This window comes from Phocoena phocoena, chromosome 14 (assembly GCF_963924675.1).
Source record: "Phocoena phocoena chromosome 14, mPhoPho1.1, whole genome shotgun sequence".
In the NCBI taxonomy this organism is placed as follows: Eukaryota; Metazoa; Chordata; class Mammalia; order Artiodactyla; family Phocoenidae; genus Phocoena; species Phocoena phocoena.
This window is the reverse complement of record NC_089232.1, coordinates 27,159,347-27,173,637: the sequence shown is the minus strand read 5'-3', so window position 1 is coordinate 27,173,637 and position 14,291 is coordinate 27,159,347. Positions and strand designations below refer to the sequence as shown.

The window sequence follows — 14,291 nt, the reverse complement described above, 5'->3', positions numbered from 1 at the left end:
CTGCTGCAGCACCAGTGACACCCGAAGCCGTAGACGGGGTGCTGGGGAAAAGAGGGGCAGAATGGAAAGGGAAAACGGGGGCAGAGCGGAAAACGAAAGCCCGGGAAGGAGGTGTGGTGTCCATGGGTTCGGGGTCAGAGGTGCTGCCTGCTGCAGCACCAGTGACACCCGAAGCCGTAGACGGGGTGCTGGGGAAAAGAGGGGCAGAATGGAAAGGGAAAACAGGGGCAGAACGGAAAACGGAAGACCGGGAAGAAGGTGTGGTGTCCATCGCTTTGGGGTGAGATGGGCTGCCTGTCTGATCTGAGAAAAGCGAGCGAAAGTGGGAGAGCTTCTCCCTAGCTGCTAACTCTTCTCAAGGTCTAGCACGCACTGAACACTGGCCGGCTCAGCCTGGGTCTTGCCATTGCATTGTACGTGTCACAGAGCAAGGGCGGGCGGGTCAGGGGGTGGGCTGGGGGCCCCACCCAGGCCCAGCCCCTGGAGAAACCCGGCCCGAGGGCAAAGAGCCCGAGCCCTTCTGGACTTTCTAGCGGCTGGGACTTGTCGCTGTGGGTGGCAGGTGTTTGGCACCGGATGGGCCACCATGCGGAGACTGTTGGGGACTGTGGAAGCCTTCTCCTCCAGAGCTCACCCTGCCTGGGCACCGGCTCTGCAGACCCCTCAGCCCTGGGTATGTATCGGCCAGCCCTTCCCCGCAACGGGGCCCAGAGGCCAGAGCCTGCCCAGAGCTGAGGGCAGGAGGCACCCAGAGCTTGCCAGGCTGTGGCCCGCCTCCTCCGTGGACCTCCCCAGCTCGTCCGCGAGCCCTGGAGACAGGAGCAGGAGCGCCTTCTCCAGGGCTGCTGAGCTGCCAGCATCACCATGAGCCAGGCGGTGAAGGGTTTCTGAGCAGGGGATGCAGAGCCCTGACCCGACTGGATGCTGCACCCCACGATGTCCCTTCCTGGCAGGTAGGTTCTGTCTTCACTTGTTTTTCGAAATTTGGTAAAAGAACATTTAAACCTTCGACTGTTCTTCAGGGTGTGCAGATGGTAGTGGCTTAGCCGGGATTCGAAGCAAGCCTGTGTGATTCCAGAGCTCGTGCTGTGGACTCTGGTGCCTCCTTATCATATATGCTTCGTGTGTTACTTTTTCTTTTGTTTCTTGAAGTCCTTATGATACTTAGCCCTAAGTGCCATACCTGTAATGAACACGTACACTGCCCTGTAGGAGGTGTTCTTTTGTTCAACGCGTGAATTGGTCATCCACCACACTGGGTTCTAATCTCAGAAGATAGGTCAGGGACCACCAGTTGTCAGCATAGCACCATCCCACATTTCTAATTGAGGCTTGCAGCCTAGATTTTTCCCTTTGGTCTAGTTTGAAGGATCCAGGTATGTAAAGCTTATATTCTAGATAAATCAGGGGCTATCCTGAAAGGAATTCATCAGTGAATTATTCTGTATGGATTAGAAGCCAGTTTCTCTGGCCTTCCTGGAGTATATCCAGTAAGGCATCTCATTCATGTCTAGAAAGCAAATATATCGTTTATTGCAACTTCAGCATGGAGCGATGTATTGGTTTAAAATAAAGTACGAGCAACACAGTTTGGTCATTGTGAGTATGCCGGCTGGGTCCACTCTTTACTACACATATGTAACTCTAGAGCTTCTTATGCCCCATAGAGGAGACATACTCTTGTGTGTCTAGGACAAGGGAAACGTGTGTTGTTATTCAGGAGCTGGAAGCTACAGCATGACAGGAAAGAATTGAAAAATCCTGGTCTTGGTCTACACGTCACTTTACCTTGTTCGAATCTTGTTTCTTTGGCTTGCTTCATTGGAGCATTTTCTCTCTCCTGGGACTGACATTGTGTGTTATATATCAGGCATGTAACATGTAGAAGTTTCAGAACCCAGGATCATATAGATCAGTAAAAATTTATATATTTTTGTTTAAAATCTATTTAAAATCACACTGGGCATAATTCATACATTCCAAAAGTAGTTTGACCCTCTGCTCATGAGATTCTTTTTATGGTATGTCGAAGCAAATTTGGACTTCCATCCCCAATAAACTTTGAGGTTGGAGGACACAAAAGCTTTTGCTCAGACCTAAATTCTGTCTGAAAAAAAAGGGTAACTATTATAAGCCCTTTCTAACCTCTCCAGGAGCAGAAATGATTTACAGCTATGGCATTGAACCATAATTTCTTGATCTCATTTGAGAAGAGTTCAGTAAGAAACAGTGTCTTGATTTTTGTTTGTTGGTTCCCTGTGTTCTTGTCTTGCGTACCAACAATCCACTGTAATACATGAGTGAGTATGGCAGCAGGCTGAGTGTTCCCTGGAGCTCATTAAATGAACGTTTTTTCCTAAAATGACTTTTGTCTCCTTGTTTTCAGCCCCTCTTCTTTCCTCTGTCCTTTACTATAAGCAGGGCTCAGCAAAAGCTGACTGGCTTTGTGCAGACCCTACTTAGGGTAGTCTTTTCTTCATTATTTTATTCATGGCCCCTCCATTTCATTGTTTGCCTTCTCGAAATGTGTTGAAATCTTTCTGTGGTTGATGACTTCCACAATGTCTTGGCTTTTATTGGTTGATTGATTTTGGTATTTCTACAGTTTTATTTAAACATGGTTTCAGGGGGACCAGAAAGTAAATATATTTCCTAGTCTGCCATCTTGAGCTGAAAATCCCTGTGGATTTTAGCATCCAATGTTCCCTTGGGTAAAAAACCCAACCTTGGCATTAATAGATGTACACACACGATTTCAGCTTTTCTTGAGCAATCACTAAGGGTTTAATATGCGGTCACTTCTAATGGGAAAATAGTAACTATCTCATGGCGTTGATTTGAGGATTAACTTAGATAATGGACAAGAAAATGCTTTGTAAGGTTTTAAAATCTATAAAAAATGTTTTTTGTTATTATTTGATTTGTTGCTGTTTCAGCTTTAGTTGACAGTTGTTTGTGACCTTGCTTATGTGAGAAAATGCCTTCTGGTTTATTGTTTTGTAAGCCAGATTATATTTTTCAATAGCTCAATGGAAATGGCATCATTTGTGAAGTTGAAGGGTGAAGGCATAAATGTTTCTTGACATTTGAATCAACTGTTGGTCTTCTGGGGCTTGTCCTTATTCTCCTGCAGTCTCTAATCAACATGGCATCCAGAGAGATCCTGTTAAAACATAAGTCAGATCATGTCACTCCAGTCTCTTCAATGGCTTCTTCACAGGAAAAGCAAAGTCCTCAAAGTGCCTCCACAGCCCTAGAGATCTGGGCCTCTGTTTCCTCTCTGACTGTTTCCTTCTCCTCTCCACTTTGCTCCCTCTGTTTTCCACACACTGACATCCTTTCTGCTCCTTGGATACTCCAAGCCCACTCTTGCCTCATTGCCTTTCCATCTGACTGTTCCCTCTGCTTGTACTATTCACTTCCCAGATATGCACCTTGCTCCCTCTCACAACCTTAGGTTCCCTCTTAAATTTTATCTTCCCCAGAAAGCCCTCAGTGATCACTTAGTTTCAGATCGCAGCCCCCTCCTACCAGCTAACAATCTCCATCCCCCTTCCCTGCTTGCTGTTTTTCTCCAGCACTTACCTGATATACTAGTTATTCTACCCATTTATTCAATTTTTATTTACGTACTTACACTTACGATTTTATATTTGCTTCTTTACTTTTGTCTCTCCCCTCAGCTCGAGAGAGGCTATATTCATCTGTGTTAATCACTGCTGTGTTTCCTGAACATGCCTAGAAAACATACTGAAGAAGGGTGCCTGAAATTTGGTAAGGGAGCCATCAATTTTCTTGGCTGAATGAAGAAATACGTTCATAAATTAATGAACACATCTCTGGGGTTTCTGAATTAAGGACTAATGAATGGGAAGAGGAAGGCAAATGGTTGGGACAGGGTACTGCAAGAAGTAGTATTTGGAGTACTCTGATAGCTGTCCTAATAGATAACATTTTGTTCATTTAAATAGTTTTAACGAGAGAGCTGGGAACTAGGGACACACAGCATCGAGGTTTTATAATGCATTCTGTAGAGTTCTTTTCAAGTGTGTTCAAATATCATTGAAAATATATGCGTGCATATAAACCTCTGTTACTTTATTTAGTGCTTTACAAGAGCCCCTCAAGGAAGGGGTAGTAGCAACTATCAGTATCCTTCCTTTATGATGAGCTTAGTTTATTCAAAATTACATCCTAATTTATTTGTAACTGTGAAACTAGACGTAGTTATTTAGTAGACCCTCCCTAGAAACCTATGACGTTAATGAAACCAACAGAAATGTGTTCAGCTTCCAGTGATACACACACTACAGACTCAATTATGTGTCATCCATTTTAATGAAGGGAAGAAGTGATTTAACAAACACAGAGCAAACAAACAGAATGAAGTTTTGTCCTCCATTAATATTAGTAATGGATAAAGTGGGCTCCAACGCCTTCAAGGTAGCTTGAGAGCCATCATCTCTGTGTGATGGGAAGGGGGATGCTCGGCCAGGATGTCTTTCCGTGTGACTGAGAAAACTTTCCATAATATATAATGATGCTTACTGAAACGGATGTGGGGCATTTGGGTAATTAGGAATCCGTTAGCATATTTTTCCGGAAGCCTTGACTACAAAACGAAGATAGTAGATTTGGACACTTGCAGCTCTGCAGAAGTTGTTTGGGTATTCATCTTTATGCCGAATGAAGTAAGCTTATTTCATCTCTGCAGCTTCCCATATACCATTTTCCCACCTCTGTTTTGTGTTTGGAAAGACTTTTAGAAATTCAAACTCAAGTTAAAAAGTGAGTGACGGGCTTCCCTGGTGGCTCAGTGGTTGAGAGTCCGCCTGGCGACGCAGGGGACACGGGTTCGTGCTCCGGTCCGGGAAGATCCCACATGCCGCGGAGCGGCTAGGCCCGTGAGCCATGACCGCTGAGCCTGCGCTCCACGACGGGAGAGGCCACAGCAGTGAGAGGCCCGTGTACCGCAAAAAAAAAAAAAAAAAGAAAGAAAAGAAAAGAAAAGAAAGTGAGTGACAACTTAAATGATATATGGAATATTTTGCTGACTTACAAGAGCATGCAGAATTAAATATGACCCAGTTGAAATGTTAATTTTATTTTAATGTGTATATTGGGGTGGAGTCTTAAAGGTGCCAGAAAACAAGCATTCACCCATCCTGTTTGGAACTGCAGCACACACGCACCTTCAGTTACCAGTTCTGTTCATTCCACAGAATCATCTTGGGAAAACGTACTGTTTTCTGTGTACCTGGTATATATCTTAATTAGTTTGAAGAATTTCCCAAATAACCTGTTAATATGTAGTTCTCCAATTCCAGTCTTGCCACGTCCTGTACCAGTGACACAGCAGATAGGAGTTTTATTTCTCTTTCTTTCTCCGGGTTGTGGAGAACCCAACGAAAGAACAATGGAATGGCATCAAAGAGATCAGGGTTCTTGACTCAGGTTTACCGTAAAATAATAGTGTCCTCTTGGGAAAATTATAGTTATTCTAGGCCCCTTTCCTTTTCTTTACTTTGACAGAGCTGCACTAGATGACCCCAAGTAACACTGCGCTCTTTGCAGTAGTAGCTTAGACGTTATTGGTTTTCTGAAACAAATGAAGACAGTGACACAGGAAACTGTGCAACATCTCTGTAACTGTGTTTTCTTAGAGTTGCCTCCATTTTTCAGATGATGAGATGGCTGAGCACAGAAGTAGGTGTTTTGACCAGAGGTTCCAGAGTAGATGGAACTGAACCACAAGTTTCCTTCATTCCTGAAGCTCTCTTAGCCGAAACATAGGCTTCTGAATACTAAGCTGTAAAGCATATTATCAGTATGCTTTAAAAGAAGCGGTTCTTCTAGGATTTCTAATGAATAGCAGGCGGTTTTGAAATTCTTAGAAGATCATCGAATTTTGTGAGATTTACAGCTCTATTTTCCTGTCGAGCAAGTTGTATCAGTGCCAGACAATCATCTGAGCTTCTGGATGCTTCTCTGAACCTCTTGAATTTTTCTTCTTGCTATCTGAAATTCATGCCAGATAAGCCTTTTTGTAGAGGGCGTGTACAGACTTGTCTATTTTCATATAAGAAAGCGATGCAGTGAGCCAGGTCGGGGGTTAAGCCCTCATTCTCAGAGTGGTATTGAGCTCCTGGTGAAATATAATCCTCCTTTCCTCAGAATAGAAAAGCAGTTATCTCAAGTTTTTAATGCCATTAACTATTTATACATTTATGTATAATACATATATTTATTGTACCTACGAGGTGTGCTCTCTTTGGGAAGTACAAAGCTGTTTGAGACGTAAGTTGTTCTTTTTTTTGTTTTCCCACAAATACTGTGACCCTTTGAGCAGGAAGGTCTATGTTTTACTAACATCTAGAACAAGCAGCTAACACGGTGTCTAAGATGTAGTCAATAAATATGAAATAGGTAAATGAACACATTTTTAAGGAAGGGCCAGGACATGAACAAATAGAAAATTTTCATTTTCAGTCACAAAGCCACAACAGACATAAAAATGATACAGACAACAAGTGCTACGGTCATTCAAAGAAGGCATAGAATTGATACAACAAGGATCTCCTCTATGGCACAGGGAACTGTACTCAATATTTTGTAGTAACTTACAAGGGAAAAGAATCTGAAAACGGAATCACTGTGCCGTACACCTGAAACGGACACGACATTGTAAATCAACTATATTTCAATTAACAAACAGACAACAGCAACAACAAAAAACCAAAGAGGTCACAGAAGTTCTTATGAGATTCCAGAAGAGAAGAGAAGCCAAATGAGGACGGGGAGAGGCAGCTTTTGAATCAGTTCAGAGGAGAAGTCACAGAGGAACTAGTCATTTGATCTGAACTTGAGATTAAGATTAAGATGAATTAATCTGAATTAATTAAGATTGCAACACAGGGATATTACAGATGAAGGTAATCACATAAACTTACTATACTGAAACTTGCAGAGGTTATGAGTGTTGTTCAAGATCCCAAAGCAAGTGCATTGTGGAATCAGAATTTTAAGTGAGGCCTAATGAACTAAAAACAAACAGACACAGAAACAAGCCCTTCCTGTGACACCACGTTGCCTTTGAAGTCTTTTTTTTTTTTTGGTGGGTTGGCAGAAACTGGTTCCAGTGTTTCTTGCAGGAATGACTGGCCATAGGACTGGGCGTCGTAGCTTCCTGCCAGGCGGCCGAAGGTCGCAGGCAGGTGGGTCACTGGGACACAGGCGGAGGGGCTCCTGCCCGCCCCCCTGGCCGCTCAGTGCCCCTGCCCCAGAGCGGGGGTGGGGGCCTCAAAGCAGCCTTGTCTGAGTCCCCTGCCACTAGAGAGAGTATTGGCCCAACACTTGTAGAAAACGGGGACCTTGCTGGCAGTTCAGTGGAGGGACACAAATAAATCTTTGCCGACTTTCTGCTGAAGCTCACGAGGGTTCACTCCTAAGCCTCTTACAAGGTCAGCTGCCGAGGCTGCGAGAGATGAGTCGGGGCTCTCCCTCCACCACGGGGAGATCGCTGGTTAAAGCGCTCACGAGGGAGTGGACCGCGTGTCCGCACCGACACGCATGGGCAGACCTCGTCGATGCCTTCTGTCCGGGGTATGAAGCCCTCTCCTGCCTCTTCCAGGCTCTCTAGAAAGCATGTGCAGAGCCTCCCACTCCACCCTCGGACTCCGTGGGCCACAGCTGGAGGGACCAGCCAAGGAACCGTGGCAGGAAGAGGCCAGAGGGCAGCGGGCCTCGGCCGGAGCCCGTCAGTCGGTCCCCATTCAACCACCACCAGACGATCCTCTTGACCTGGGCAGTAGCCGCCAACCGACCGCTAAGGTGAGCCCGGCGCGCGCTTGGCTACCTGGCATGGCTGGGATCCCCAGGATCTCCCGGCAGAGGCGGGCATTCTCCTGGGCCGGGTCCGCGGGCGTCTGCGTGTGCAGGGCCTGAACCACCTTGGCCAGGACGATCTGGCACAGGTTGAAGAGGCCTGGGGGGCGGGAGGAAGGAGACGGGGGGGGCTGGCACCGTGTCCAGGCCGCGCTTTCCAGCCGGGCAGACCGGAAGCCCCCTTCCCTTCCCTCGGTCCGGCCGCATCTGGGTTGGCCTCCCGGGACTTGATGAGATTGTCCAGCAGCTCCTGAGGGACGGTGCTGCCCGTGCCTCACCAAGACTGGCAGCAGCGCCAGGGCCTCACAGGGCACGGCGCCCCCGGCCCCAGAGCCTTCCCTCTGGTTCTCATCACCGGCTGTCACCAGACTTGCATGCAACGTTCTTTTCTCTTCTCTCGTCTTCTTTACGTCCCTCAGCCACGCAATGCGGTGAAGCCCTGACGCTCGCTGCCACGTCGATACACCCTGAGAACACGATGCTCAGCGAGAGAAGTCATACACAGAAGGACACACAGGGCGTGACCCCACTGAGGAGAAACGTCCAAGCAGGTAGATCCACAGAGTCAGCGAGTGGGTTCCTGGTTGTCAGGGGCTGGCGAGGGGACGGAGTGATAGCTAAGGGCGTGAGGGACATTTTCGGGCTGATGGAAATGGTCCGAAGCAGTAGTGACGTCTGTACAGCTCAGTAAACTGTCCCCACACGCCCCGGTGCAGCCTGTGAGAGCATCGCTCTCAGGATGAAGGGCTGACCACAGGAAGACTGAACGAGCGGTGGGTCCTGGGCCCAGACGCTCAGCTGGCGCCCCCCACGTGGGGAAGTCACTGGGACTCGCTGAGCCTCCACGGAGACTGGCAGCAGCCCCCGAGCTCACAGGGCACTGCGCCCCCGGCCCCAGAGCCTTCCCTCTGGTTCTCATCACCGGCTGTCGGCAGACTTGCAGGCAACGTTCCTTTCTTTTCTTTTGTCTTTTTTTAAAGGCAACTCTTGAGTACGTGTATTGAACATGCAGGGAACCAGCCCTGACTCCTTGATCTGGGTCTTCCAGCCTCTAGAGCCTCGAGGACATCCATTTCCGTTATTTACGCGCCCAGTGCCTGGGGTTTGATGATGGAAGCTGACACCGAGGGCGTCACCACGTGCGGGGTGATGTCAGTGAAAGAATCCCGTGGCGAGGGCCTGCCTGAGGACCACGCATGCCCGGGCCCTCCCCGCCCCCTGCCTGCAGCCCTGCGCCTGGGAGCGGAGCTGGTGCATCGCGTGCCCGACGTCGTGGAAGTTGGTCTCCCGCTCATCATGCCACAGCAGTGCGGGCAGGTTGGGCGTAGGCTTGGTGAAGTTGGCCACCATGGCCGCGATGGCGATCTGGCAGCTCCCATCGTGCTGTAGGCAGCCCGGCTGCAGGCCGAAGCAGGCCGCGTGCCCGGACTTCCCCACCCTGCGGAGGGACGTGGATGGGGCCCCGCTTCCACAGAGGAGCCCCGGCCCACGGCCGACAGGTTCCCCCACGCACGCACCGAGGATAGAGGTCAGGTAGAACTTGCCGATGGATGACCTTGCCCGAGGCCGCGTCCCAGACCGTTCAGAGCCTCACGTCTTCTTCGTGACACGTGCTGGTGCCCTCCTCCAGGTCGAAGGTCAGGCCCAGCAGCTCCTGGGAGATGCCCAGCAGCCCGTGTGTGACCGCCTGCGTGGGGAAAGACTCGTTGAGCAGGTACTGGTCCACGTGGTAGCGCGTCTCCTCCCCCTGGTTCATGTAGTAGCGCAGGTCCCAGGCGTTGATGGGGCCGTCAAAGTGCAGGCCCCGCCTCTGGCACTCGGCCTGCTTTAGCTCCAGGATCGCGGCCGCTCCTGCTCCCCGAGGGGCTTCAGCTTCTGGGCCAGCTCACCTGCGGGCGGAGGGGAGAGGCTCGGCTACGTCCCTGGGGCGGCCCCCCAGCCACCCCCGACCCCGCGCCCCTCGAGGCAGAATGAAGGGTCTGCGAAGGGGACCCCCAAGGGCTGACACAGTGGGGTCTCAGGCAGCACCACGTCCGGTCAAGGTCCGCCCGACCCCGTCCCCACTGGGACTCAGGGGGAGGCGGTGTTACCTAGGACAGCGGCCACCACCTGGCTGGTCTTGTCCGTGTTCATCTCCAGCACGGAGTCGGCATGCGTGCGGAACCCCAGCAGGCGGGACTTCAGGGCCTGCAGCCTCACCAGCTCCCTGAGGATCACGCAGTTCTCCTGGAACCCAGAGACGGAAGGCGCTGGGGACCGAGGGCCACGCCCTCCCCACGGGCCCCGGGCCAGGTCTCTGCAGGCGGGCAGGGCTCCCAGGCCACTGGCGGGCACAGCCAATCCTCCCCCTCCCTCCTCCTCCTGGCCCGGATTTCTAGACACTTTGGTGCTGTCCTAACACGTGGTCTTTCTTAACACAGGTCCTTTTGGAAGCAGAAACGGCATGAACGTGATGGGCTCTAAGGCCAAGGGCAGGAAGAAATGCGGCCAGGCTCTCCAGGAGCCACCAAGGGGCCTCCCCGGGCTCAACAAGACCAACACGGCTGCCGTGCAGACAGTAGCTCAACCCCACGGCGCCCGAACACCCAGCCCCTGGACGGTGAGACACCTGTTGCTGCAGGTGGCCCGTGGCTCACGGATGAGGCCCGGCCCCAGGCGTACGCCACCTTCTCGGGGGCCACCTCTCCGGTCTGCAGTGGGGTTCTCCTGGGAGCCCCCAGTCACCACAGGACCAGCGTGGCCTGTCTGTAGCCCAAGAAGGTGGGGACACAAGACCGTCCCCCGGGCCCCCCGCATCACCCGCGAGGCCGAGCGAGCACCAGTGGTGTCTGCGGGGAAGATGAAGGGCTCACGCACAGCCCCCATCTACAGAAGCACAGACTGCAGCCACGTGCGCTGTGGAACAAACACAAGTGTCCGTGCAGGACCCGATGTCTGAATGTCAAGGCCATGCCCGGGCCACAGTGAGAAGGTGCATCCCCCATGCAAGCCACAGAGAGGGGATGGGGGGGCCATCTGCGATTCTGAGCTCCTCGGGCATCACCCCAGAGGGAGAGGGAGAGGGAGAGAGGTAGACAGAAGTACAGAGGGAGAGAAAGAGAGAGGGAGGGAGAGACGTCTCTCCCTTCCCTGGGGGTTCTCTAGTGCAGCCAAGGCTGAAAACCACTGCATTTTGGGAGATGGGTCCTCGTGGAAGAGTTAAATAGTCGCTCATGGCATTATCGACACATACTAAAAAGGCCCCAAATCTTGGGGAGTCAGGGAGAGGAGTGTCGGCTGCCTCGTAAACGAGGAGAGATTGGGCATCAGAGGAGGTGCCTGTGCAGCCTGCGCCCAGGGCCCCGCAGACTTCATCTCCCAGCGGTGGTCCTGGGCTGGAAGGCAGCGGGGAGGTCAGGCTGTCCAAGCATCGACGTTGACTTCAGGGCTGATCTAAAAGGCGCCTGGTGTTTGTTGAAGCAGAAAAAAGAGAAAGCAGTAGGGAGAGGATGGGAGTGGGAGTGGGAGGGGGAGGGACCCCCCTCCTCAGCACTTCTACCGCTCTCCCTCTCTCTCTCCCTTTCTCCCTCTCTCCCTCTACTCGCTGTCTCCCTCTCCCCTCTCTCCCTCTACCTCGCTGCCTCTCCCTCTCCCTCTCCCTCCATCTCTCCCTCTATCTCTCCCTCTGCCTCTCTCGCTCCCTCTCTCCCTGTCCCTCTTTCCTTGTCCCTCTCTCTCTCTCCCTCCCTCTTTCCCTCCCCCTCTCCCTCTCCCCCTTTCCTTTTCCCTCTCTCTCTCTCCCTCTTTCCCTCCCCCTCTCCCTCTCCCCCTTTCCCTCTCCCTCTCCCCTTCTCCCTCTCTCCCTTCCTCTCCCTGTCCCTCTTTCCTTGTCTCTCTCTCTCTCTCTCTCTCTCTCCCTCTTTCCCTCCCCCTCTCCCTCTCCCTCCACCTCCTTCCCTCTCTGGAGAGGGAAGGAGGTGGAGGTGGAGGGAGAGGGAGAGAGAGATGAAGAGGAAGGGGGGGGAGGGAGAGAGAGGGTGGAGAGGGAGAGGGAGAGACGTCCAGACGTCCAGCTGGAACTGGAACTGCAGATGGGGCCAAACACCACCAGGGTGGCCACACATGTCCAGCTGCCGCCCCAGCCCCCTGAGTCTGGTCACCAGGGCTCTGAGTGTTTGCTCCAGGGACCTGGGGTTCACCCTGTCACCCTGGAGGTCGGGCCTAGACAGCATGGCCCCGGGCTGGACACATAGCGGGAAAAGCATCCCCGCAGGCCAGCTTGTGCGTGCCGATTCAGCTGCCAGATTCTAGAGGCCCGGGATCACCCTGTGGCCCATGAAACCCAGGAGCCAGGAGGGTCTTGCATCGAGATTCCTGTCTGTTGGACTGTAACGTTTATGTAAGGAATCTTGGAAACAGTGGTAACAAGACTGAATTCGAACGAGCTTTAGGATATTATGGACCACTCCGAAGTGTGTGGGTTGCTAAAAACCCTCCCGGCTTCGCTCTTGTTGAAAATGAAGATTCCCCGAGATGCAGCGGTTGCTGTCTGAGAAGTAGACGGGCGAACACTCTGTGGCTGCCGAGTAAGAGTGGACCTGTCGAATGGGGAAAGGAGAAGTCGAAATCGTGGCTGCCTTCTTCTTGGGGGTCGTCGCCCTCGAGATGATTATCGGAGGAGGAGTCCTCCCCCTCGCCACAGATCTCCAAGACGGAGAAGCTTCTCCCGCAGCCGGAGCAGGTCCCTTTAGTAGATATAGGAGAAGAGAGAGATCACTGTCCCAGGAGAGAAACCGCAAGCCGTCCCGATCTTTCTCTAGGTCTCCTAGACGATCCAGGTCAAATGAAAGGAAATAGCAGACCACTTTGCAAGAGGAGTGGTGCACAGGAAATACCTTCATTTGACAGGAGTATGTACAGAAAAGTCAAGTTTCGTTTGAGACTTCCGAAGCTTGATGCACTTTTTAAATGTTTTAGCTGTTCCCGTTTGTCTGTTTCTTGGGACAGTGACACATAAAGGTGTCCTTCTCTGTGGTTTGAAATGGGTCATATGAGGCATGTAATATGAAGAATTGTTTCTTTACAATGCTCTCTTAAGCAGAATTGAATTTGCTTTGAATTTTTGGTCTTGCCTAGACTGATAATAAAACTCTAACTCCTGCCCACCTAAAGTGTGATGTTTATTATCATGGAAACAACACTGGCAAACATTGAAAAGACTTTCTGTAGCTGGGATATGGTATGCAGCTGTAGTTAAGCAAGCAGTCTTTAAAAGGTGCTGTGAACACAAGCCAGCAGGTAGAAATGAAAGCCACACCCTTACCCTAGATTAGAGGTTTAAGAATTCCACTAGTCTTCACACTGGACAAGAGGTTGTCCAGTGAGTTTAGAATCTAAGAAGTTTCAAGGAAGTTAGTTTACCTTTGAGTTAGGTCATAAGTCCCCTCTGTGAGTGCTGTACATGAATACATAGCTCTTTGTAATGTTTTTTGGAAGTTGAGATTATCAAGATACCAATGTCCTGCCAGATTAAGAGTGTATTGTGGAGCTGAACTTTGAGGTACTGTGCAATTCTTTTTTTCATGCTGTCATTTGTAATGTTTTGTGAGACTCCTTGGGATTAAAGTTCTGGTTCCAAAAGGAACAAAGCAAAAAAAAAAGGATCCACCTGCCAATGCAGGGGACACGGGTTTGAGCCCTGGTCCGGGAAGATCCCATGTGCCGCAGATCAACTAAGCCCGTGGGCCACAGCTATTGAGCCTGCGCTCTAGATCCTGGGAGCCACAACTACTGAGCCCCCATACCACAACTACAGAAGCCCGCACATCTAGAGCCCCTGCTCGCCGCAACTAGAGAAAGCCCGTGTGCAGCAGTGAAGACCCAACACAAGAACCAGGAAATCACAGAATAAATGAGAAAAGACAATAAACCTACACCAGCACTGAGATAAAACATCAAATGAAATTATCAGACAGGGGTTTTAAATAAGCTGTCACATAAATGCTTCAATTAGCAATTATGTGTTCCTTGACGGAAAGGGGAAAAATAGAACATGTGAACAAAGAACTAGAAGTTATACAAATAAAAACAAATGAGAACAGTAGAACTGAAAAATACAACAATCAAAAAACTTTGCTCAAGAGTAGAGTGGCGATTACAAAGCACAGAATCATGAACTTAGAAGAGATCAATACAGTGTACCAAATGTACAGAGAAAAATAGGCTGAGGGGTAGAGATGGGAGAAAGAACAGGATCTCAAGAACCTGTAAACAGTAACACAAGCACTAACATTCATATCATCAAAGTTCCAGAATGAAAAAAGAGAGCACGTAGGACTGACAAAGTATTCAGAGAAATAATGACTAAAACGTTCCCAGTTTTTTAGAAGACATATGTACACACTCAAGAATCTGAGCAAATCCAGAGA

The 14,291-nt window shown here is 50.3% G+C and overlaps 1 protein-coding gene and 1 pseudogene across 1 annotated transcript; one reads left to right on the top strand and one right to left on the bottom strand.

Moving 5' to 3' along the window:
• Positions 1 to 362: 362 nt before the first annotated feature.
• Positions 363 to 10,329, bottom strand: LOC136133545 (thimet oligopeptidase-like). Its single transcript, XM_065890805.1, is given in 10 exon segments — positions 363 to 1,064; positions 7,053 to 7,222; positions 7,856 to 7,989; positions 8,097 to 8,157; positions 8,240 to 8,351; positions 9,091 to 9,322; positions 9,402 to 9,729; positions 9,732 to 9,773; positions 9,975 to 10,110; positions 10,303 to 10,329. Coding segments are annotated over 10 exon segments (1,944 nt in total).
• Positions 10,328 to 12,720, top strand: LOC136133544 (serine/arginine-rich splicing factor 3 pseudogene; annotated as a pseudogene).
• The last annotated feature ends 1,571 nt before the right edge of the window (positions 12,721 to 14,291 follow it).